Genomic DNA, 23,344 nt, shown 5'->3' on the forward strand with positions numbered 1-23,344 from the left:
AAATAAGGCAGATGCTGTCCTTAGCTAGGGAAAAGGTATGTCTCTGGCAGGTGAGTTCCCTTCACCAAGTCCATGAGATGGACTTGATTGGAAGCCGATACAGAATTGGAGATGGTCAATAGAACAGAAGCTCCTTAGTTCCTAGATCAGTTTCTGGGACATGGTAGGTAAATGAGAAATACTCTGTGAATAAAGTACAATTGTACCTTGGTATCCATGGAGGATTCATTCTAGGATCTCCTGAGGATTTCAAAATCCATAGAGGCTCAAGTTCCTTATATATATAAAATAATGTAGTATTTGCATATAACCTGCATACATCCTCTTGCATATATTAAATCATCTCTAGATTACTTAGAATACCTACTGTAATGCAAATGCTATCTAAATAGTTGCTCTACTGTATTTTAAAATTTTTATTATTTTTTTTCTTTGAATATTTTAAATCAGTGGTTGGTTAAATTCATGGATATGAAATTCGTGGATGTGGAGGACTGACTGTATGTATATGAGTAAATGTACAAATTTATTCATGTCACTTTGGAACATTAGTCCTGTGAGACATAGTAACATATGGAAAATTCTGACTCTATTGGTCATTCGTTAGCCCTGCCCACGTCACTCAACATGTAGCTGTGGTAAAAGCAAGTTTTCAAGTTCCTGTCAAGACAGTTAAACACATTTAATCTCTTCTGCTTCTCTGCCTCCCTCATTACCTCTCTCCTGAAAGTTATGGGTTGTCAGAACTTTTATTGAAATGAAAACAAAATCTAAGTTGATATTCTAAGACATGAAAGAGTCAGAGTCCAACAAGTCCATTAATATTCCGTTCTTTCCTATGCAGTACTCCAAAGCATGTTTGGTGGTGCTTAAGGAATAGTTTTGTTTTGATGGATATAAACAGTTATTTATTTCAGGATCACCATGGTAAGTGTAACCAAAAATAAAATTCCAGCCACCTGAATTGGCCCCTTCTCTCAGCCAAGGGCATTCATTCCAAAGTTAACCTGAAAAACTAGTTCAGGCCATGATGGGAAGGGGGAGCCAGACATGACTCATTATTCCCTCCTCCTTTTTGAAATTACTGATAGAACAGACTCTTTTTAAGTCTGATAAGAAACATTGATAATCCATTCTCTGAAGCCTCCTACTTGGAGGCTTCATCTATGTGATAAAATTGTGGTCTCCACACCCCTTATCTTAACCCAGACATTCATTTCTATTGATTCTAAGTCTTTAGATATTAACAACTTTTTCAACCAATTGCCAGTCAGAAATTTGTAGAATCTGTGATCTGGAACTAACCATGCACCCCACCCCCAACCAATTGTGCCACCTTTCTGAACTGAACCAATGTATATCTTACATGTACCAACTGATGCTTTATGTCTCCCTAAAATGTATAAAAGCAAGTTGTAGTCTGACCAACTTGGGCACATGTTCTCGGGACCTCCTGAGGGCTGTGTCATGGGCTATTGGTCACTCATATTTGGCTCAGAATAAATCTCTTCAAAATATGTTACAGAGTTTGCCTCTTTACATTGCCATAGATCTGGTATAGAAATTTCAAGAGTGAGTCCTTAGTCCTTAAGAAGCTCGATCTAGTAGAGAAAACATTCCAAGGACCTGGTTAAACAAGGCTGCTTGCCAGAGACATACTTTTTCCTTAGCCAAGTATAACATTACAGATAATCAATGGTTCCAAATGTACTTGGTAACAGAGGCTGAGAGAAAATGGGTGTGCGGGAAGACAACAAGTGCTACAGGAGTACTTGATGATGTGGTAATCTTCCTTGAGTATTCTGCCATTACATTCAGTTTTTATAAAAAGATCTAGGCATAGTTGTCACTGGATGTCCATGGGGAATTGCTTCTAGGACCTCCCCAGATATCAAAATCCAGAGGTGCTCAAGTCCCTGATATAAAATGGCATCATATTTGCCTATAACCTAGGAATATCCTCCTGTATACTTTATATCATGACTACATTACTTATAATGGCTAATACAATATAAATGCTATGTAAATCTTTGTTGTATTATTTAGGGAACAATGACAAGAAAAAGTCTGTACATGTTTAGTCACAGACACAATTTTTTTCAAATATTTTTTATTCATGGTTGTTTGAATCCACCAATGGGGCACCCACAGATATCAAGGGCTGGCTGTATTTCATCAAGTTTCAGTGTAAAGGATGGCAGGGTAATGACTCACTGAGATGCTACTTTTATAGTTCCTCCTGTTTCCTTCCTTTGGTGGATGAAGAAAATACTGTCATGCTCAGAAGTTGAGAGTGGGCAGCTAGTTGCCTCAGTAAATGGCCCCTCCATCCTCCTATGGCTTAGACCATAGTCTTGAGTTCTTCCTTTCTCCCAAATGCTATATCAAGTTCTGTTAGCATTTATATTAAAAATATACACAGGGTAGTAGAAATGTTGCTATCTAGTTAGGGCTATGTTACATAGGTGTATGCATTTGTCAGAACACATCAAACTGTGCAGTAAAGATCTGTGCATTTCACTCTCTATAACTTAATTCATATATGTAATGCATCTTAATATGTATAGTAATATATATTTTGTACTGAATCTATATTAGCAATATGCATTATATATATTTACATGTTTTCTACGTGTGTATTCACACATACATACATAGCTAGGTTCCAATCACTACCTCCATTGCTCCCACCCTGATCCGAGCCACCAACAGGAACCTCTCATCTGAATTGCTGCAGTCGTTTTCTAGCTGCTGTTCTTGTTTTACCTTTGCTGTCCCTGCAGTGTGTTCTTAGGAATAATACGTCTTAAAACATAAATCAGATCATGTCATTCCTTGGCTCAGAACCCTCCAGTGGCCTTCCATCTCCATGCTCAATTGAAGTCAAAGCCTTGCCATGGCTCATGAGGCCCCACTACCCCACCACTCTCATCACACCTTCTGTGCCTCTGGGACCACATTGCCTACTGACCCTCTGGCTCACCACCTTCCAGCCCACTGACCTCAAGCATCAACTACAGGAAGCTCTCCCTCCTCGGCGCCTTTGCACTTACTATTGTTTCTCCCTGGAAGCTCTTCCCAGACATTCATGTGATTTTCTCCCCTTGTCTCCTTCAAGGCTTTAATCAATGTCACTTTATCAATGGGGCCTTCCCTGATTATCAGATCAAAACTTCAAAGTCCCTGCCATGCCCTTTCTGTACAAAGAGCTGGCACAATATATAATTAGGAGGATGTGTTCTGCTGCCAGACTGTCTGGCTTGACATCATTTTCTAGTCATGTGACTTGGTGCCCTCTCTGTGCCTCAGTTTCACCACCAATAAAGTGGGGAAAAGTATTGTGTCATTAGGGTTATTGTAAGGATTAATTGAATTGATATATGACAAGCACTTAATACAGTGCCCGGTACATAGTAATCTGATGTTAATGTTATTCCTCTTGCTTGCGTCATTTTTCCCATAGCATTTAGCCGTCACCCTCTCACCTACTCTCTGTTTAAACTATTTCTTTTTTGTGGTTTCTTGTCATTAGAATGTATGCGCCCATCAGAGCAACAACTTTTTACTTTCTTTCTCCTTCTATTTTCTTTTCTTTTTCTTTACTACTATACCTTCATCACTTAGAATAGTGCCTGATATACAATAGGTACTCTGTAAATATTGTATAATCAATGGGTGAATGAGAGAAGAATCTGCATACTTTCAGAAGGCCATAGGATAAGGTAGGTTAGGGAAGGGGCTGGAAACCTTTTCTGTAAAGAGCCAGATAGTAAATATTTTAGGCTTCGTGAGTTACAACTACTCAACTTTGCTGTGGTGGCATGAAAGCCACCATAGATGATACGTAAACGAATGAATGTGACTGCGTTCCAAAGAAGCTTTATAAAAACAGGCAGTGAGCCAGATTTGACCATAGGTCATAGTTTGTCAGCTCCTGGGTTGGGGAATAATTTTTGGCCTTACTTTCCTCATTCTCATTATTCCTCCCTTCATCCAGCAATTAGTACTATTCACTCAGAACTGAAATATAAATAACTTGAAAAGCATGACGTTACCCCTTAGTATTTGGCTCAGTATTTATTAATTGTACAAATTTTCCATATGTCTTCTAATATTGTGTTAGGAAATAACAATGTTAAGAATGTATTTTGAACTCTCCAGCTGTACAGTTTCAGGGCTCTGGTTTTCATTTCTCTTCTCCAACAGCCGAAAACTGGTGATTCTGGCCAGGAGCACGTACACTATAAGGAACAAGCAGTGTTGGCGTTCCTCTTACTGTATGGCCAAGAGTATAACTGACACCCAGTTGGAATTGAAACCAACAGAAATTACCTATGAGACAAACTGTTTAGTTTATAAAGTTATTTATAAACTTATTTCTCCACAGAACTGTTTCCTAGCTCAGTTTTTACCAGTCTTCCCAATCAATTTTATATGCTAGCAAGTTTCTTCCAGCTTTAATGCAGTGTTTTTGACCATGTGACAAACTGAAATTTTAACACAAAATACATAGCTTTTATTGCTGTAATTAAAGCAGCTCAGACACTATAGTCATTCAGCTGATACGATGCATTATATTTAGACAGATAAGCAGTTCAACTATGTGACTGCAACTGATGTGAATTTGACGCAACCAGAAATGGTTTTTGTGCCACCTCTTCTGAATTTATCGTCGGTGCTAGCAGTTTTCCACTTGCCATTTAATTTTAATTTTCTTCACCATTGTATATGTGTGGAAAGAGAACAAACCTGGAACATACTCTCCATTTGTTGGGGTTTTCTTGCTCCCTGTGTTGTGCCTTTTTACAGCTGTGGTCCATGGGTGCAGTTTCCAATCAGAGTGTGGCGTAACCTACTTCCAAGACACCTGGCCAGTGTGCCCCTCACTGCTCAAACCGTCTCTGGGGAAAGACCATTTTCTTTTTCCATCAGAATTGATTCATTTTCTAAAATTCAATTTAAAAAGAAAAGTGGGCTGGATGTGGTGGCTCACGCCTGTAATCCCAGCACTTTGGGAGGCCGAGGTGGGTGGATCACAAGGTCAGGAGATCGAGACCATCTGGCCATGGTGAAACCCTGTCTCTCCTAAAACACAAAAATTAGCTGGACTTAGTGGTGGGCACCTGTAGTCCCAGCTACTCAGAAGGCTGAGGCAGGGGAATCGCTTGAACCCGGGAGACAAAGGTTGCAGTGAGCTGAGATCATGCCACTGCACTCCAGCCTGGTGACAGAGCAAGACTCCATCTCAAAAAAAAAGAAAAGTGAGTTCCCAGCAGAATTATCACATAATTGGATATCACAATAAGGTCAAGTTGCTATGCAGTTGTTAAAATGGTTATTCTCAATTTCTATACTTACAGTAGACCTATAACAGTTTGTGCACCAGCTCCAGTCCGCAGACTACATTCTAAGCAACGCTACTTCAGAGCAGTGGTTTTCAAACGTTTTTATCCCAGTATAAAGGATGCATTCTTAGGCTGTAAAACACAAGAGTGTGTACACGCCTGTGCAGGCACACACATGCACACATACTCTGAAACCGCTGGAATGTCAGCCCTCTAAAGGCAGAGCTTAGATTTTCTTGTTCTTTTTCACTGTTCTGCCTCTAATACCTGGCACATAGTAGGCCCTCAATCAATATTTGTTGCAGGGGTGTGTGTGTGTGTGTGTGTATCTAATAATCAAATCAAGATTTTCACACGATAATACTTAACCTTTACTCCTGATGAAATACCCTTTTGTTGTCTATTTAATTAAAAGAAATGCTGATTTTAGCCTAATAATTCTATTTCAATACATTCTAATTTTAGGAATTGCAATCCATGGTTTATAAAACATTCCTTTAGAAGGTGCTTGTGTATAGGAATTTATTATTCTTTTCTTCTGCTTCAGAGTTTTGAGTAGCTGTTTCTTACTCCTGTCTTCCTATGGGTGTACGTATCCCAGAACTGCTTACATCTAGGCAGCAGTCCACATAGCCTGCATACATTAGGTTGGTGGGCCTGTGAAGCCTGTGAAGGAAAACAGAGGGAGGTGAGTCTCGAGATTTTTAAGAGCTAAAAAGAAGGGAAGAGTGAGGTTAGAGTTAGAGTGGGTAGAGCAATAACAAGTTGAAACAGACCCCCTGATACGCCTACATAATATTGGCAACTAAGTTTGCAAACTCTTAGGAATAATGTCATTCTAAAATAGTACAATGAATTTGATTCATCTCCATCTAGAAGAGCATGAAATTTTACTTTTTAAGGTTGTGGATGGCAAAGCTGATACTAACAATCACGTTTATCTAAATGTATCTTAAAAGTTAAGGTCATGGCCGGGTGCAGTGTCTTACACCTGTAGCCCCAGCACTTTGGGAAGCTGAGGGGAAAGGATTGTTTGAGCTCAGGAGTTTGAGACCATCCTGGGCTACATAGAGAGACCTGGCCTCTACTAAAAATAAAAATTAAAAAAATCAGCTGAGGGTGGTGATACCACCTGTGGTCCCAGCTACTGGGGAGGCTGAGTTGGGAGGATCACTTGAGGCCAGGAGGTCAAGGCTACAGTGAGATATGATGATGCCGCTGCACACCATCCTGTATGACAGAGCCAAGACCTTGTTTCAAAAAACAAAACAAACAAAAAAACAAGTAAAGGTCAAGATGTAGTTTTCTGGTTTATGCAGCTCAGTGGAAGGTGATACTATCAGCCAAAACAGGGCATATGGGAGCCAGAATACTTAAGACATTAGAGTGTGCGTGTTTGCAGAACCACTGAGTCATAGCTGTACACAGCATGCATTTGGTGTCTACTACACTAGATGACAGGGAGCAGATAGCAGAAATATAGTCTGTTTTTGGGGAACGCACAGCTTCATCCAGGAGACAGTCACTATAAAATGAGGACTGTCATGGTGGTGGGGGTCAGGCTGGCCTTGGAGGGAAAAATACCTGAGCCACCTTTAAAACATGTGTCCCAGGACATAGAAGAGGGCCCAAGCAGTAGGGGCATCAGCACGTGTCATGGCACAGAGGTGACAGAGCAGCAGCATCTTCCGAGGAGAGCATGTCTTTGTAGTATGGTGGGAGGTCGGCAGTCCTGTACGTAGTTTATAGTTTGAATTAGAAATGTATGAGGGAGGTCAAGGCTGGTGGTGATCCTACTCAGGCCTAATAGTCATTTGATTAATACCTACTGAGTGAGTGAGAGACATACGTGGGAGCAACGTGGATTTTGGACTCAAATCTCACTTCTTCAGTGACCTTAAACAAATTCCTAACTCCTCCATGTAGTCATAATAATAGCTAGTAAGAGTAGATATGGAGAAATGGAGCTTTTTTTCAACTTATCACAAGATCTTCAAATCTGTTGACATGTAATGCACATCACTTTTCCAATAGCAGCAGCATCCTTATTTGAGAAGTAAAAAATCTTGGCTTATTGTATGAACCTTTTCATCAACTCTCTTCTGGTTCTCATTCCTAAGCATTAATGGCAGAGAGCCAGAAGGCTCATTTCCTTTTACCTCGTCCTATTTTCCCTTGCTGCTTCATTTATTGATTACTTACTAGTTTTGCCTCTTTGTATTTTGTGGCATTTCATTTTAGTAAACAAGAGAAGTAACTTTTACTTTGGGAAGCTGAGGGGAATTGATTGCTTGAGCTCAGGAGTTTGAGACCAGCCTGGGCTATGTAACGAGACCTGGCCTCTACTAAAAATAAAAATTAAAAAAATCAGCTGAACAGTTTACAATAGCAAAGACCTGGAACCAACCCAAATGCCCACCGATGATAGACTGGACAGGGAAAATGTGGCACATATACACCATGGAATATTATGCAGCCATCAAAAACGATGAGTTCGCATCCTTTGTAGGGACATGGATGAACCTGGAAACCATCATTCTCAGCAAACTGACACAAGAACACAAAATCAAACGCCACATGTTCTCACTCATAGGCGGGTGTTGAACAAGGAGAACACATGGACACAGGGAGGGGAGCACTATACACTAGGGTCTGTTGGGGGGAAATAGGGGAGGGACAGCGGGGGTGGGGAGTTGGGGAGAGATAGCATGGGGAGAAATGCCACATATAGGGTAAAGGGGAGGAAGGCAGCAAATCACACTGCCACGTATGCACCTATGCAACAATCTTGCATGTTCTTCACATGTACCCCAAAACCTAAAATGCAATAAAAAAAAAAAAAAAATCAGCTGAGCATGGTGGCGCCCATGTGTGGTCCCAGCTACAGGAAAGGCTGAGGTGGGAGGATCACTTGAGCCCAGGAGGTCAAGGCTGCAGTGAGCCATGATCATGCCACTGCATTCCATCCTCCGTGACAGAGCCAAGACCCTCTTTTGTGCTCTGCCTTACAATCCTCTGTGAGCGGCCGTTCCATTTTCTGAATGTGCATGTGCATGTGTGTGTTTGTGTTTGTGAGGGTGGTTAAAATAACAGATATTTTATTTGGTTTATAAATATTTGGTGAGCCCTTAGTATGCTTGAAGTTATGATAGAGAAATAAAATATCTAAGACAATATATCATGGTTGAAGGTGTTTAAACATTTTATGGTTTAACAATATGGATGAAAAAACTGAAATGTTTTATTACGGAAAACTTCAAGTATATAAAAATATAGATAGGATACCCAGTTTGGTACAGTGGCTCACACTTGTACTCCCAGTACTTTGGGAGGCTGAGGTCAGCGAATTGCTTGAGCCCAGGAGTTCAAGACCAGCCTGGGCAACATGACGAAACTCTGTCTCTACAAAAAAATACAAAAATTAACCAGGTGTGGTAGTCCCAGCTACTTGGAAGACTGAAATGGGGAGATTGTTTGAGCCTGGAGAGGTTGAAGCTATAGTGAGCTGTGTTTGTGCCACTGCACACCGGCCTGAGCGATAGAATGAGACTGTTTCAAAAACTATTCGTATAGATAGATAGAATAATATAGTGTACACCCACATACCACCACCCGTTTTCAACAATTGTCAACTTATGGCTAATATTGTTTTATCAACATCTTTACCTTTATTTTCTTTTGTTTTATTCTAAAGCAAATTCCAAATATTGCATCATTTTATCCACAAGTATTTTGCTACTTGTATCTAAAAAATAAATACTCAAAAAAGATAGCTATAATAACATTATTATAGTAACCTTAGAATGACAGTAATTTTTTAATCTCAAATCCACACTTTTCAAATTTCCAGTTATATCATCCATTCTATACTTATTTTACAGGTTTTTTGGTTTTTTTTGGTGGGGGGAGGGTTTTGAGACTGAGTCTTGCTCAGTCACCCAGGCTGGAGTGAAGTGGTGTTGTCTCAGCTCAGTCTCCTGAGTAGCAATCTCAGCTCCCTGGATTCAATTGATTTCCTGCCTCAGCCTCCTGAGTAGCTGGGACTACAGGCACATGCCACCATTCCCAGCTAATTTTTGTATTTTTAGTAGAGATGGGGTTTTTACCATGTTGGTCAGGCAGGTCTCGAACTCCCGACCTCAAGTGATCCACCCACCTCAGCCTCCCAAAGTGCTGGGATTACAGGCGTGAGCCACTGTGCCTGGCCTTATTTTACAGCTTAAAGCCTCCTCAGGAGGCTGAGGTAGGAGGATCATTTGAGCCCAGGAGTTTGAGGTTAGCCTGGGCAATATAGTCAGACCCCATTTTATTTTAAATGTGTGTTGTAACGTTAGATATCTCTGTTGCTACCAATACCCTCAACCTTTTCTGGTTTCAACACTTCCCCTGCTCTTTCCAAGAGATTCTGAATTAATTTTCTAGGAATGTTAGAGCAGATTGGTGGTGAGAAGGCTAATGGAGTGGGGATGAAAAAAATATGTGATGACAGATACGTAGCAGAGAACCAGAAAACAAGGAGAGTTGTATTTAAGAATCTCCAAAATATTGCAGACATAAGGACCTATAGTGGTTGAGGTTTAAAGGGAATGATTTGTTGAATTAAAACCTGAATGGCTTCTTCAGAGCTGTTATGTTTGGATTAAAAGTAAGAAGCTGAGGCGTGGAGACAGGAATTCTGCCCTTATTTACCTTGGTAGCAATTCCCACCTCATCTGGGCAGGGCTTGTTGTCCCAAGGAGGAAAGACAGGCTTCGGTGTGTGAGTCTAGTGATTGAGTGTGCCTCAGAGCCACTGGGAGGGCTTGGAAAAACACAGATTGCTGGGCCTGGCCCTGGAGTTTCTGATTCAGGAGACTTAGGGCGGGGTCCAGGGATTTGCATTTCTTTCATTCTTTTTTTTTTTCCCACCTGAGATGGAGACTCGCTTTGTCACCTATGCTGGAATGCAGTGGCGCGATGTCAGTCCACTGCATCACTGCAACCTCTGCCTCCTGGGTTCAAGTTATTCTCCTACCTCAGCCTCCCAAGTAGCTGGGACTACAGGCACACATCACCATGCCCAGCTAATTTTTCTATTTTTAGTAGAGATGGGATTTCACCATGTTGGCCAGGCTGGTCTCTAACTCCTGACCTCAAGTGATCCTTCCACCTCAGCTTCTGGAAATGCTGGGATTACAGGCGTGAGCCACCGTGCCTGGAGGGATTTGCATTTCTTACTAACTCACAGGTGATGCTGCTGTTCCAAACCACTGACCTGCTTCTCCCTTTTGATCTGGTTTGTTTTTTGTTTTAAATTAATTTTTATGAGTACATAGTAGGTATGTATCTTTATGGGGTACATGAGACATTTTGATACAGGCATACATCTCATAATAATCACATCAGGGTAAATGGAGTATCTGTCACCTCAAACGTCTACCATTTCTTTGTGTTATGGACATTCCAATTATATTATTTTAGTTATTTATAAACGTATAGTAAGTTATTGTTGATGGTTGTCACCCTGTTGTGCTATCGAATATGCCGTGTTTTTAAGATAGTTTCTTTTTGCTGCGATTGTATTGCTGCAAACATTGGCAATCGTTGTGTAGTTGATTAGGCTTCTGAAACTGCTTCTTGGTGAAAACAAAAAACTAAACTGTTGAGAAAGGTATGAGTAATTTGTGTAAAACATATTCTATTTTCATAATGACCGCAGAATACAGTGGTGTTCTACCAGCCTAGTCAAATGTATGTGAACTTTCTCCCTTTCACAGAGATTTCTTTGAAGCATCTTAGTCTCAGTGAATTGCGTCTATTTGGGTAAGAAGTTCAGGATTCTCTTTCAAACCCAAGCATTTTACCTAAAGAAAGCTGAGAAAGCTAGGGCAAATGTTATTCTCACAAAAGTTTCAAAGAAACTTGCTGATTTTCTTACGGCCTTTCTTTTCTTCACAGAAAGACTGGGCAGCCAGCCTGGCCTAAAACATCAGTTAGTCAGCAACCCTGCAAAAAATTATGGTGTCCTGCCAACGCTTTAGCCACCACACCCATGCCCGGAACTTTCCTTGATATTTTACCCCATTCAAATCCGCTCTAAATGGGTCCTGAGCAAACTCGAAATACACCCTAAACATACATCTGTTGGGCGGTGGTGTTTTTTTTTACTTCGGTCTCTTACTATAATATTTGAATCTTATCCCGAAGAGCTTGCTTATCTAAGACTTTCCTAAATTTATTTTTATTAAGCCATTGGAATAGGAAACCATTAGCCCAAGGACTCCTGCAAACAGAGTTCATTTCACTGTCTACATCACCCAACAAATAAGAGGCTTCTCCAGTTAGAACTATGACTTCGAACCCCAGGTTCACTCCTTTGTTGTGGTGGTGATTAATATATTTCCTGGTACTTTTTTCTTTAGCAAGTTATTCGAAGAAGCATGTGTTAGCCACTTAGAATCCAGAAATAAATTTGCTACTTTGTGAGAATTATTAGATGGTGAAGTTTTTTATTCTACAGGATTTTTTTTTCTTTTTTTTGAGACAGGGTCTTTATCACCCAGGCTGGAGTGCAGTGGCACAATCACGGCTCACTGCAGCCATGAGCTTCTGGGTTCAATTGCTCCACCCACCTCAGCCTCCTGAGCAGCTGGGACTACAGGTGCATGCCACCACGCCCAGCTTATTTTGTATTAGTTTTTGTAGAGACAGGGCCTCACTATGTTGCCCAGGCTGGTCTCAAACTCTTGGGCTCTAAGAACCCTCCTGTCTTGGCCTCCCAAAGTAGTGGGATTATGGGTATGAGTCACTGTGCCTGGCCTTGGATGGTGAAGTTGTAATTTTCTAAGTGGTTTTGTCTACCCAAAGAACTAAATTATAACTAGCAGGTTTCTGGGTAAGGAAAAAATGAGAAGTAATGGAGCTGGATATTCTGAACCTTTTATTTTGGACCATAGGTTCATATAATTGGATTATTCATAGTCCTTGATTTGTGACATATTATCATCATAGTCGTAGATACAGAGGTCCAAGCATGTCCAATTTCATTTATTATTATTTAGTTTATTTTTAAAGTGCGATTTTTCTTTCTAATTTATAACAATCAACTTCTCTTTACTGATTTTACAAATACAAAAGTTTTATTTGGAAAGTCATCCTAGGAAAGACTTGAAGAAATAAAGAAGAGAACTGATAAATGATACATTATGAGAAAAATTACCACTCTGAATAGATCTTAATTGTCTGGGTAATTCTGGGAACCAGTGTAGATTACATGAATCAGAATTTTCCTTCTGGGGGAAAGCGTGCTGTACTTAAAGCTGATAACTTTAAATATTAAAAGGACGTTAATTCTCTGTTATTTTTAGATCACCACATGCAATGGCAAAGGGCTCCCTGAAATCTTGGATAGTTAAAAGTTGGGCTGGCATTCATGGAATTACAGAGAGGGCATCAGTCACATCTGCCTCAGTTAGAAGCTAAACAGTATTATTAATGCATATGTTTCAAAGCCATTCCTGATTAAATTAGTTCTAAATGAATTTTATGCTTTCAACATTTAGCCAACAACTAATGGTTCTTTCTTAGTTAAAATAAAGAACTTAAATGGGATTGACATTGGGATTCTTAATGCCTGACAAGTTTTAAAGGCCATTGCATAGTTTGATGAGTTTTGGTAAATGTATAAACTTGTGTAACCTATATCCCAATCAAGATATTGAACAGAAATTCTGCTGGTGTCTCCTTTCAGTCACTCACCGTTTCCTGAAAGTAATTATTGCTCTTCTTTCTATCATAGGTTGTGTGTTCTTAAATTTCATGAGAAAGTAACATGGTCCTTTCTATCTGGCTTCTTTTGCTCAACATAATGTTGCATGTATTATTTGTTCCGTCTTTCTACTGTAGAATAATATTCTATCTTTTAGAATAATATTTCATTATATTAGTTATGTGAGGAAGCCTAAGGAATCTTTCTCTCAGAAATGTTTTTGAGGATTTAAGAAAGCCTTTTTAGAGACCAGGGGATTTTCTAAAGCTTTTTTATTTAGCCTTTTCATTTTTAAAAATACATTGACCTAGCCCTGAAAGTTAACATAGCTTTATCAACACAGATGCCTGCTAAATTAGGCTGCCTCTGAAATAGTTCAAGCCATCGGCAAGGCAGAATTTGAATAAATATGGACGGTCTATTCTTAGTATTTTACCATTTCAGGTTTCTGTTTCTTGTTCTTCTGTGTAGTTCTTTAAAACCCACTTGAAATTTATTGAAACTGATTTTGTGGCCTTGCATATATGCCTTATCCTGGTGAATGTAACATGTAGACTTCAATGTATATTCTGCATTTAGTTATTTTGCTCTATGTTGAATTAGATCAAGATGGTTGATAACGTTGCTCAAATCTTGCATGTTACTCAGTTTTTTTTTCTACCTTATCTATCAATTCAAAAGAAGGTTGAAAAAGAACAAATGAGAGATGGGACAAACAGAAAAGAAATAGCAGGGCAATAGACTTAAATCCAGCCTTATTGGTAGACTTAAATCCAATCAGATCAATCATATTTGTATTATGTTAAATATAAGTGTATTAAATTTGTCTAATTCTCCCTTAACACTATCAGTTTTTGCTTCATGTATTTGGAAGCTCTGTTATTAGTTGCACAAACATTTGTGCTTGTTATGACTTCCTGATGAATTAACTCTTATCATTGTAAAATATCTTTCTTTCTAGTCATACTTCCTTATTTGTGGTTTTTAATATACCCACTCCTGCTTTCCTATGGTTACATATGTATGTTATCTCATTTTTCATCCTTTTACTATTATATTTCTTTATATTTAAAGTCTCTATTAACAGTACATAATTAGGAATTAAAAAACTAATCTGATGATCTCTGGTTCTTATCAGTGTTTATTCCATTTTTACTTAATGTAATTTTTAAAATGTTATTTTTTTAAAAAATTGTTTTATTTCAGTAGCTTTAGGGGTACAAGTGGTTTTTGGTTACATGGATGAATTGTATAGTGGTGAAGTCTGGGATTTTAGTGCTCCTGTCACTTCAATAGTGTACATCGCACCTAATAGGTAGTTTTTCATCCTTACCTCCCTCTCGCTCTCTCTGCTTCTGAGTCTCCATTGTCCATTATACCACTCTGTATGCCTTTACATACCCATGGCTTAGCTCCAACTTATACAGTACTTAATCTGATTATTTATATGCTTCAGTTTAAGTCTACCACCTTGGCTATTGACTTTTCTTCTCCTGTGTGTCCATTGTTCCTTCGTTACTGCCTTTCAATTTAGTAAAATCGAGGCTAAGGCTGGAGTATTGTATGAGCCCAGGAACTCAAGACCAGTCAGCTGGCAACATAGTGAGACCTTGTCTCAAAAAACAAACAAAAAGTAAAGATTCTGTAAATTTATATTCCCCACAGTACTTGGCTATGTGAATTTTTTTCACGAATTGGGTATAAAACATTATCACATTACTTTAGATTCCTCATTTATTAATGATATTAAGCATCTTTTCATATTTTTACTGGTTGAAAACATTTCTTCTGCCAAATTATATCATCAGGCCTCCCATTTTTTCTTTGATTTCTAGGAATTCTACGCTTGGAATATTACTGAACTGGACCACTTATATTTGACTGTTTTTAACTTATTAGAGAAATCTTTGGTCTTTGAGTCTGTCGCCAGTCCCCGGCTACCTATTTAATTTGCAATTGGGCCCCCTTATCCTACTCCATTTTTTCCTTAGCACCTACCACCTTCTCCGTGTTACATCTGTGCTTATTACTTGCATGTACTGTCTTTTCCTTACTAGTACATGTAGGCTGCTACCTGATAAATATAGAGATTCAGAGTTAGCATTTTGAACTTTCATAGCAATTTAACATTGTCATCATATTTTTATTAAATGAGGGGATTGGTCTCCAATGAATTGGGAAAATTTTTTAAGAACTAGTTCTTCACTACTTTGAAAAGCATGGTCTAGGTTGTCCCATACTTTCATGTAATAGCATTTGAAAGGCTCACTGAACAGAACAGAGAAGAACTCAGTAATTATTACACCTATTGGACTTGAAAAAGTGTTTATACTCTACACAAAATATAGTTGCTAACAAAGACGAATTTTTTTTCTAATTTAATGAGATTGTATGTTTTTCTAACATGGGCGTTACTTTGTGTTATTGATATTCCCATGTTTATAGCTGAGCCAGGTTCATGTCTCTTTGTTTTGTGTATACACATATACAAATGTATCTATACAAAATGCTGCTTTTTAAATGAAAGAGAATGCAAGCCACTTAATTATGTAATTTAGGTTAATCCTTTATGCTCTCAGTTTTCATGTTTTGAGTTTCTCAGACTGCAGTGTGGTTATTAAATGTGTGTTCTACATCTTTGAATGGTGCACTGGCTGAGTGTGTGAGTACATTTTTTAGAATGACGTAGATTCATAACCTAACTGCTTGACTCCTTGTTTGCTGGGTAACTATAGACACATACCTTGAGTATTTTCATGCTGTACTATTTCCACATTAAATGGTAGTGATATTTTTCACCTTTGGAAGTGAGTAAAGTTCTGGAAAATCCTTAGGTGAAATGACCATAAAATCAAAATAATATTTTACAACAATTATATGGCATTATGTTAGAATGAATACATAATTGGGAACTAATCCAAGAAGCTGATACCAGAACTGTAAATATATTTGTGAAAATAAAGTGGTGAGATTTGGCTGCTTGGAAACAGAGGGCAAAGGTTTCTGTGAAACAGCATGCCCTTTATTTACCAGGTATTTTGCTATATCACAGTATTGATAACGTAGTAAGAGCTTTATTCAGGTCTGTTGGGAGAATCTACTGGGTACTTAGTCTGGTACCTGAAATGCACTAGTGAATGTTGAAAATCACATTATCTTGACTTTTTCCTGTCAATGACCAAACTTTTTGCAAGCATTGTCTCAATATAATTTTTAACAGGTAAACCAATGAGTAGATTGGGACATAATTTCAGCATAAATTCATCTTCAGATAGGGTCAGGTAAATAGAAATTATGTATTATAGTGGAAGTTAGACAGATCTAGGTTAGAAACTGAACTTTGCTATATTTGCTTTGCTGTTTCCATGCAAAAATCAAACATCTTCGATCCTCATTTATAAAATGGAGATGAATTTACACATTTTATAGGGTTGTTGACTAAAGATTATGGATAATTTATGATGTAAATGTGTGGGAACCACTATAGGCACTCAGTATGTGATAGCTATGGCTCCATTACAAAACGTTTAATACCATTAGGGGTGTATATGTGTGTTTGTGTGTGTGTGTGTGTGCGCACGCACGCACGCACGCATGCATGTACATTTAGTATATGTGTTAGTGAATCATTTTCTTAGACAAATCTTAAGCCCTTATACAGAAAGTTAAAAAAACAAAATTAAGATAGCAGAGATTGGGTGGGGCTGGCAGAGGGAGAAAGGAGTCTTGTCTGGCCATTGCTTGTCATGGCCCTCAGCAAGCTTCCATGGCCATCCCTGTTGCCCTTTACAGAGGCCTAGAGTTCTAGAGAACAGCATGGAAACCATGCTAGTGGATTTTAAATACCTCAAGTGCAAGAATGGAATCTTTTTATTAATTGATACAGGTATCACATGTGGTCTTGTGCTACAGTAGGTGATTGGCCACAGCTTACTACTCCACTACTGAAGTTCTTCCTTCATATTTGACTACACAGCGGAGTTATAATTTGAAGCTGAATTAGCAAACCCACTAGCAAGCTTATGTCATTTAAAGGATGTAATGATAACATCATTTTTTTTTTCAGATCTAGGTTGTAATTTGCCCCTGAGAAATAAGAAAATGATGAGTGATGCAAGTGACATGTTGGCTGCGGCGCTGGAGCAGATGGATGGTATCATAGCAGGTAATCTGCATCCTGTGAAAGACGGAATCACGTTGACTCTGCTCACTTGGCTTTTTCACTACAACTTCCATATTATCTTCTCACTTTATTTTCATTCGTTAGCCCTGTGCCTTTTGCTTCCCTTAATTTCATTTTTGTTCCTCTTCTCCATTTTCTGCAAGCATTATTCTCAAACATTATTTTAAAATATCAAAAATTCCGGTTCCATCCTAGGTTTCTAATCAAGGGTAAAGAATCTGCATCTCAGGTGGTCTGGTGTAGGTGGTCTGTGGACCATACTTTGAGGACACCCCGTAACCATGAATGTTCTGATCTGTTTCTTTGAATTCAAAATTAACTGTTCACCAATGACGCTCGTATTTTTTTTTTCTTTTGAGACAGAGTCTCGCTCTGTTGCCCAGGCTGGAGTGCAGTGGCATGATCTCAGCTCACTGCAGCCCCCACCTCCCAGGTTCAAGCAATTCTCTGCCTCAGTCTCCGGAGTACCTGGGATTACAGGCACTGCCACCACGCCGAGCTAATTTTTCTATTTTTAGTAGAGATGGGGTTTCACCATCTTGGCCAGGCTGATCTTGAACTCCTGACCTCGGGATCCCACCCCTTGCTCAGGCTTCCGAAGTGCTGGGATATCAGGCATGACCACCATGCCTGGCCATATCTATTTTTCTTTTAAGAGAGGAGGTCTTAGTCTATTGCTCAAGCTGGAGTGCAGTGGCTATTTACAGGCATGATTGCCTGTGAATAACATGCATAGTGCAGTCTTCAAATGCTGGGCTCAAGCAATTGTCCCACCTCAAGTACCTGTGATTACAGACACACACCACTGCACCCTGCTTATTTACATCTATTTACCTTCCCAACTCTTTGCTAAGCTTCCAGTCCCTATCTCTAAGTTCCAACTAGATATCTTCCCTGAAATGTCCTGCAGGCATATCAGTATAATCATTTAACACGTTGAGCTCATTATCTTTCCTCAGAATTTACTCTAATAGTCTTTATCTGGGTTCATTTCATAACCCTTCATCCACAGATTTTCTAAGCCAGAAATCATTTGGTTCAGTATTGGTCCAGAATGGACCAGCTCTAATATTTGTATTTTCTGATCTGCCACTTTCTTATCCATCATCTCCATGAGGCCAGTACACCTCACACCAAAGCCCACCAGGCTCTTTTTCTTTCTATACCACATGATTGGCCTCCTTATTAGGAATTGGACTGTTGATATTTACCATCAACTATATGATTTTAATTTTTGCATCACATAACTCTGACTTGGAGAGGTTTATGTGATTGAATTCTCCTTTTTCTGTTTCTTTTGATTGTTCCTTACTGTGACTCGACTGGTTTACTGCCCTTGGCTTTGGTGTTTTATCTAACATAAATCCCATTGCTGTCTCTGTGATTTTGTTTAACTTAGGTTCTAAGGCCCTGGAATATTCCAATGGGATTTTTGATTGCCAATCTCCCACGTCTCCATTCATGGGAAGTTTGCGAGCTCTGCACCTTGTGGAAGACCTGCGTGGATTGTTAGAGATGATGGAAACAGACGAGAAAGAAGGCTTGAGGTGCCAGATCCCAGATTCAACAGCAGAAACGCTTATTGAATGGCTTCAGAGTCAAATGGTAGGTGTCTGCCTGTTATAAATTCTGTGTATGACTCTTTTGTTGCTTATTCCAAAATTTGGAACATAGAATAGCTGATTAGAAAAAGAAAAAAAGTATAGGGCAACAGATGTGCTCTCATTTTATTCTTTAAGATATCTTAATTTTCTTTTGACTCTAAAGATAACTTTTTAAAAAGTGCTATTAGTGTACATTTTCTAAGTACCAACAACAGGTCACCTGATTCTGCCCATAAAAACAGACTGGCTTTTAGATTGTGCCTGAATGACCTACTGTGGCTTAAAACAAATAGTCCTATAAAGGAAAGAATCTTGCACATAATAGATGATTTCTCAGTCATATTGGGTTATTCACTATAAAGGACCAATGGCAATTCTAAATGGAAAGCATAATGAAAGACATTCAAAAAGCAAGAGGGGTTTACAGCAGTATTTGACATGAAATGCCATCTAGTGGTTGATGGCAATCACTTCAGTTCCAGTTCTCAAATTAAATTGTGGAGTTGGGCCTTTAACCCATTTATGCGTAGTGTTCCATTATTGGAATGGTAAGCTTGTGAGAGTTATTTATATCCTACTTCTCAAGGTTATCACCAAGGTCTGATTTTTCACACAAAAAAATTGCAACCTCCAGCATAAAGGGGTTAATGGTGTTATTCACTGAACAATGAGGCCTCTTTCTAGGCATCCTCAAAAACTGACGATGTGGCAGAGCTACCCTTTATTTGGGGGCAATGGTAAATACTATGGTTTTAATCTGTGATGAACATGTAAAATCTAAAGAATGTCACAAAAACAAATTCAGTGGAGGAGAGAGGAAAGGAGATCTTTTCTGCTTAAAGGATATTCAGTTTTCAGTAAGATGCACTAATATGCTTATGAGTTAACTGTGTTTATATAAAAACTAATGAGAATTATATGAAAGAATCATGATCTACTTTTGGATCTGTGGTAGACAGGAAGGCTGCTTCCTTTGGGAACCTTGAGAGTACATCCTACAGCTAAAACATTTTCATATGATGGGACACAAATACTGGTGCTCCCAGCCAGTCCTGTGCTGAGTGCTCTGTGTTCCCACCTTGTTTACCTCTACATTTCTGAGTGCAGATAGTGCAATCCATCCTTTAGGAGTGGTGCAACCACACAAACTTGACAATTGGAGATATTTTGCTTGTCAAAACACATAATGCCTTACTATTGCTCTGTAAATTTCCCCTCCAGAGATTTAAGGGTCCAGGTTTGCTGATTTCTTTGGGGACTGCTTCATGCTCCCAAACTGGTGTTTCCTAGCATATCCCTTAGTCTATTTCAATGTCCTATCTCACCCCTTCTTTACTCTATGTTCTTCTGACCATTTAGCGTGCAGTGAAAAAGGAATTTACTGTTGTTAGAAGAACCTGTTCCTAGCCCACACCCAGAGGCCATCAATGACAATAGTAGCCTAAGTGTACCTGTAGTTCAGTTTTTGACATGTGTCTAAAACATTTCCATTAGCATGTGCTTAATCTGTTCTGTGAAAATATTTCAAGAAATGATAAAAAGTAATGATTACATGTGAATATAGGTTAGATCTTGACACTCACTCCTTTTTCAGAAACTGCCAATGGCATTGCGTCTTACTCAGAGTAAAAACCAAACTGCTTACTGTGGGTTGCAAGGCCTCACAGGATATGCTCCCCATGACTTTCTGACCTCATCTCTCATCACACATCTCCTTTTTCACTCCACGCCAAGCACATTGGCTTTTTCACTGATTCTCTAACATGCCAGGTACACTGGCCTCAGGGCTTTTGCACTGGCTTTTCACTCTGCCTGGGAAGCTCTTTCCCCAGATATCTGTATGGCTAGCTCCCTCACATTCTTCTGGTATTTACTCAAAAGCTATGCTCTCAATGAGGCCTTGCATCACCACTCTAACTAAAATTATACCCATTTATTCTTTGTCTTACACCTTCCTGCTTTATTTTGTTCTCAGGATTCACCATTTTCTTATGTGCAATGTACTCATGACATTTATATTATTTATTTTCTGTCTTTCCAACTGGAATATAAGCATCATGAATCTGATTTTTGCCCTTATTTTTTTAAAAAATTACTGTATCCTTGGTGCTTAGAACAATGCCTGGCTCAGTAGTTACATTTGTAATGAATGATATTCCATGAATGATAAAGTGGAATGCACATTTGAATGAATGGAAGTTGTTTTAAATTTATGCCTTGGATAAGGAATGGCTTGTTGATCTGTGTTTTTAGTTGCTATCTTATTATTTGACAATTTAACCTTGAGAATCCACAAAGTGACAAATATTTTACAGAACCAATGATTCCGTTTTTATCCTAAAAGTAACAATATCAAAATAAATTAGATGTATATTTAGAGAGATAAGGGATTTTTGTTGTTGTTGCTGTGAAGTTTATTTTTGTCCATCAAACTTATTTATATGTATTCCTCACCTTGATCCCAACCTTCCAAATTAAGTGTATTTTCTTGATTATGCAGAGAATGACAGGATGAAAGAAGAAAGACAGCAAAAGGCAAAAACGAAGTAAAAAAAGGAGAGCAGGCCTGGATGTTTGGCACCATAACAGCATAGGTGTGAAATTGAGTTGTCACCACCTACCATGATAGACTTTATTTTAGAACCAAAAAGGAACTTGGGCCAGCATTGGGAATCCAACAATAGAAGATTATATGCTTATAATTTAGTGATTTGCTGATAATATTAGATTTTTCCCATTTAATATTCTGGAAATTGGGATGTGTTTTATGATCTTAAAATGGGGATATGTACACATTTTAGCCTGGATCCATGCTCCCTTTCTCCCTCCCTTCTTTCCTTTTTTAGGAGCTTGGGAGAGGGGGAAAGGGAAAATAATACTTACTGTGCATAGAATTTCAGTTTTGCAAGATGAAAAGACTTATTTAGATGGATGATGGTGATGGTTGCAACACAGTGTAAATGTACTTAATACCACTGAACTATACACTTCAAAATGGTTAAAATGGTAAATTTTACATGTGTATTTTACCACAATAAAAAATTAAAATTGATGATATTCTAGCATTTAAGAAACACAGAATCCTAGCAAATTCTCCCTTCATATTGAATACAGGGAAACTGCCCAAATAACAAATAAAAGAGATTGTGATGTTTAAAAAAAGGAAGCAATGAATTATAAGGCAGGATTGTATCTAGGCAGTTTCCAATGCAGGCTATAGTGACAGCAGACCTGAGTTTTAATGTTGGCCCTACCTCTTCTATGCTTGTATGACCTTGGGAAATGCCTTAAGCTCTGTGTCTTGGTTTTCTTGCCTGTAAAATGGGGATGATGGTTACTGCCACTTAGGATTGTAAGGATCCTTACAATCGTGTGAACTAGGATCCTTACAATCCTAAGTGGCAGTAACCATCATCCCCATTTTACAGGCGTATGCTGAGCACTTATCAATACACCCGATAAAAGGCTAGTCGGAAAGGTAATACTGAAGAGTAGAGCATAGAGAGTAGAGGGAAAATGTTTAACAGGATCCCTTTGCAATGAGGGAAAGAGAGTTGGGTCCAATTACAAGGGGAGTTGGGTTACAAACCACCCATACATAGTTCACATCTTGCGACAAAAGACTACAAACATTTCTCAGAGTGAAGAGGAGCTTCTGCGATATTTTAGAAAAACTTAAAAAATTTTTAGAAAAAAATATTTATCTGTTAATAATAATAGATACATACTTAAGGTTCAGTTCATCTTTAATGATGGCTAACTTGAGAGGCTGTGTACTTTAAGATGGATATTAACCTTTTCATTAGTGCAACTGGGTATTTGCAGTTCTAATTATTATTTTGCTGGAGTCAGAGAGATCCCCTGGTTTCTTGTAGGATGCAGGTTATTTCTTCACTGTTAATTGTTCCTGCCTGTTTGTTTCATATGATCAGAAGCTGAATATGATAAAATACCAACACTAGTAGCCTGTTACAGTGAAAGGACATTAAATCTATAAGAATGAATTTACTAGTGTAGCTGTAGGCTTCTAGAAATGAACAAATTTCTTTTCAAACTCAGAAGTGTGTCTCTTGTGGTTAGAAAACCTGTAGGCTATGACATATTTGTTTAATCAAATTAAGGCTGAATTTTCTGTTTTGATTGTGAAATATTATAATGTGTTAACACAGATATTAATAATGGAGAATTATTTGCTTTATGAAGCTTCAGATTTAAGAAGGCAAATGGAAAAATATGTCTAATTGCTTGAGTCAAGCAAGTAGTTATTTACTTTAGGTCTAACTTTATAAGTTGCCCTAGAATGTTCTTATAATATTTTATTAAACTGAGGATCATGACCTTGATCTGTGTCAGCAGGGGATCAGGTAGTCAAATCCCAAAGGTGTCTGACCATTGGGCAGTTTTAATTATGAGGCCATCTGAAAATCAGCAGAAATTTAAAAAATACAAGTTTCAACAAAGTAAGT

General features: G+C 38.5%; 1 protein-coding gene across 12 annotated transcripts in view; it reads left to right on the forward strand.

Annotated features, from left to right (window-relative positions):
* The window catches only part of PPFIBP1 (PPFIA binding protein 1), a 172,699-nt gene that overhangs the window by 96,331 nt on the left and 53,024 nt on the right, over positions 1-23,344 (forward strand). For all 12 annotated transcript variants that reach the window (XM_064377380.1, XM_064377383.1, XM_064377387.1 and 9 more), the window contains 2 exons: positions 17,158-17,256; positions 18,674-18,879. In XM_064377380.1, coding sequence (XP_064233450.1) covers positions 17,193-17,256; positions 18,674-18,879 — 270 coding nt within the window. In that variant the 5' untranslated portion in view covers positions 17,158-17,192. The remainder of the gene's footprint in view (positions 1-17,157; positions 17,257-18,673; positions 18,880-23,344) is intronic.

Source organism: Aotus nancymaae, unplaced genomic scaffold, assembly GCF_030222135.1.
Source record: "Aotus nancymaae isolate 86718 unplaced genomic scaffold, 86718_ANA_hifiasm-v0.15.2.pri h1tg000016l, whole genome shotgun sequence".
Classification (NCBI taxonomy): Eukaryota; Metazoa; Chordata; class Mammalia; order Primates; family Aotidae; genus Aotus; species Aotus nancymaae.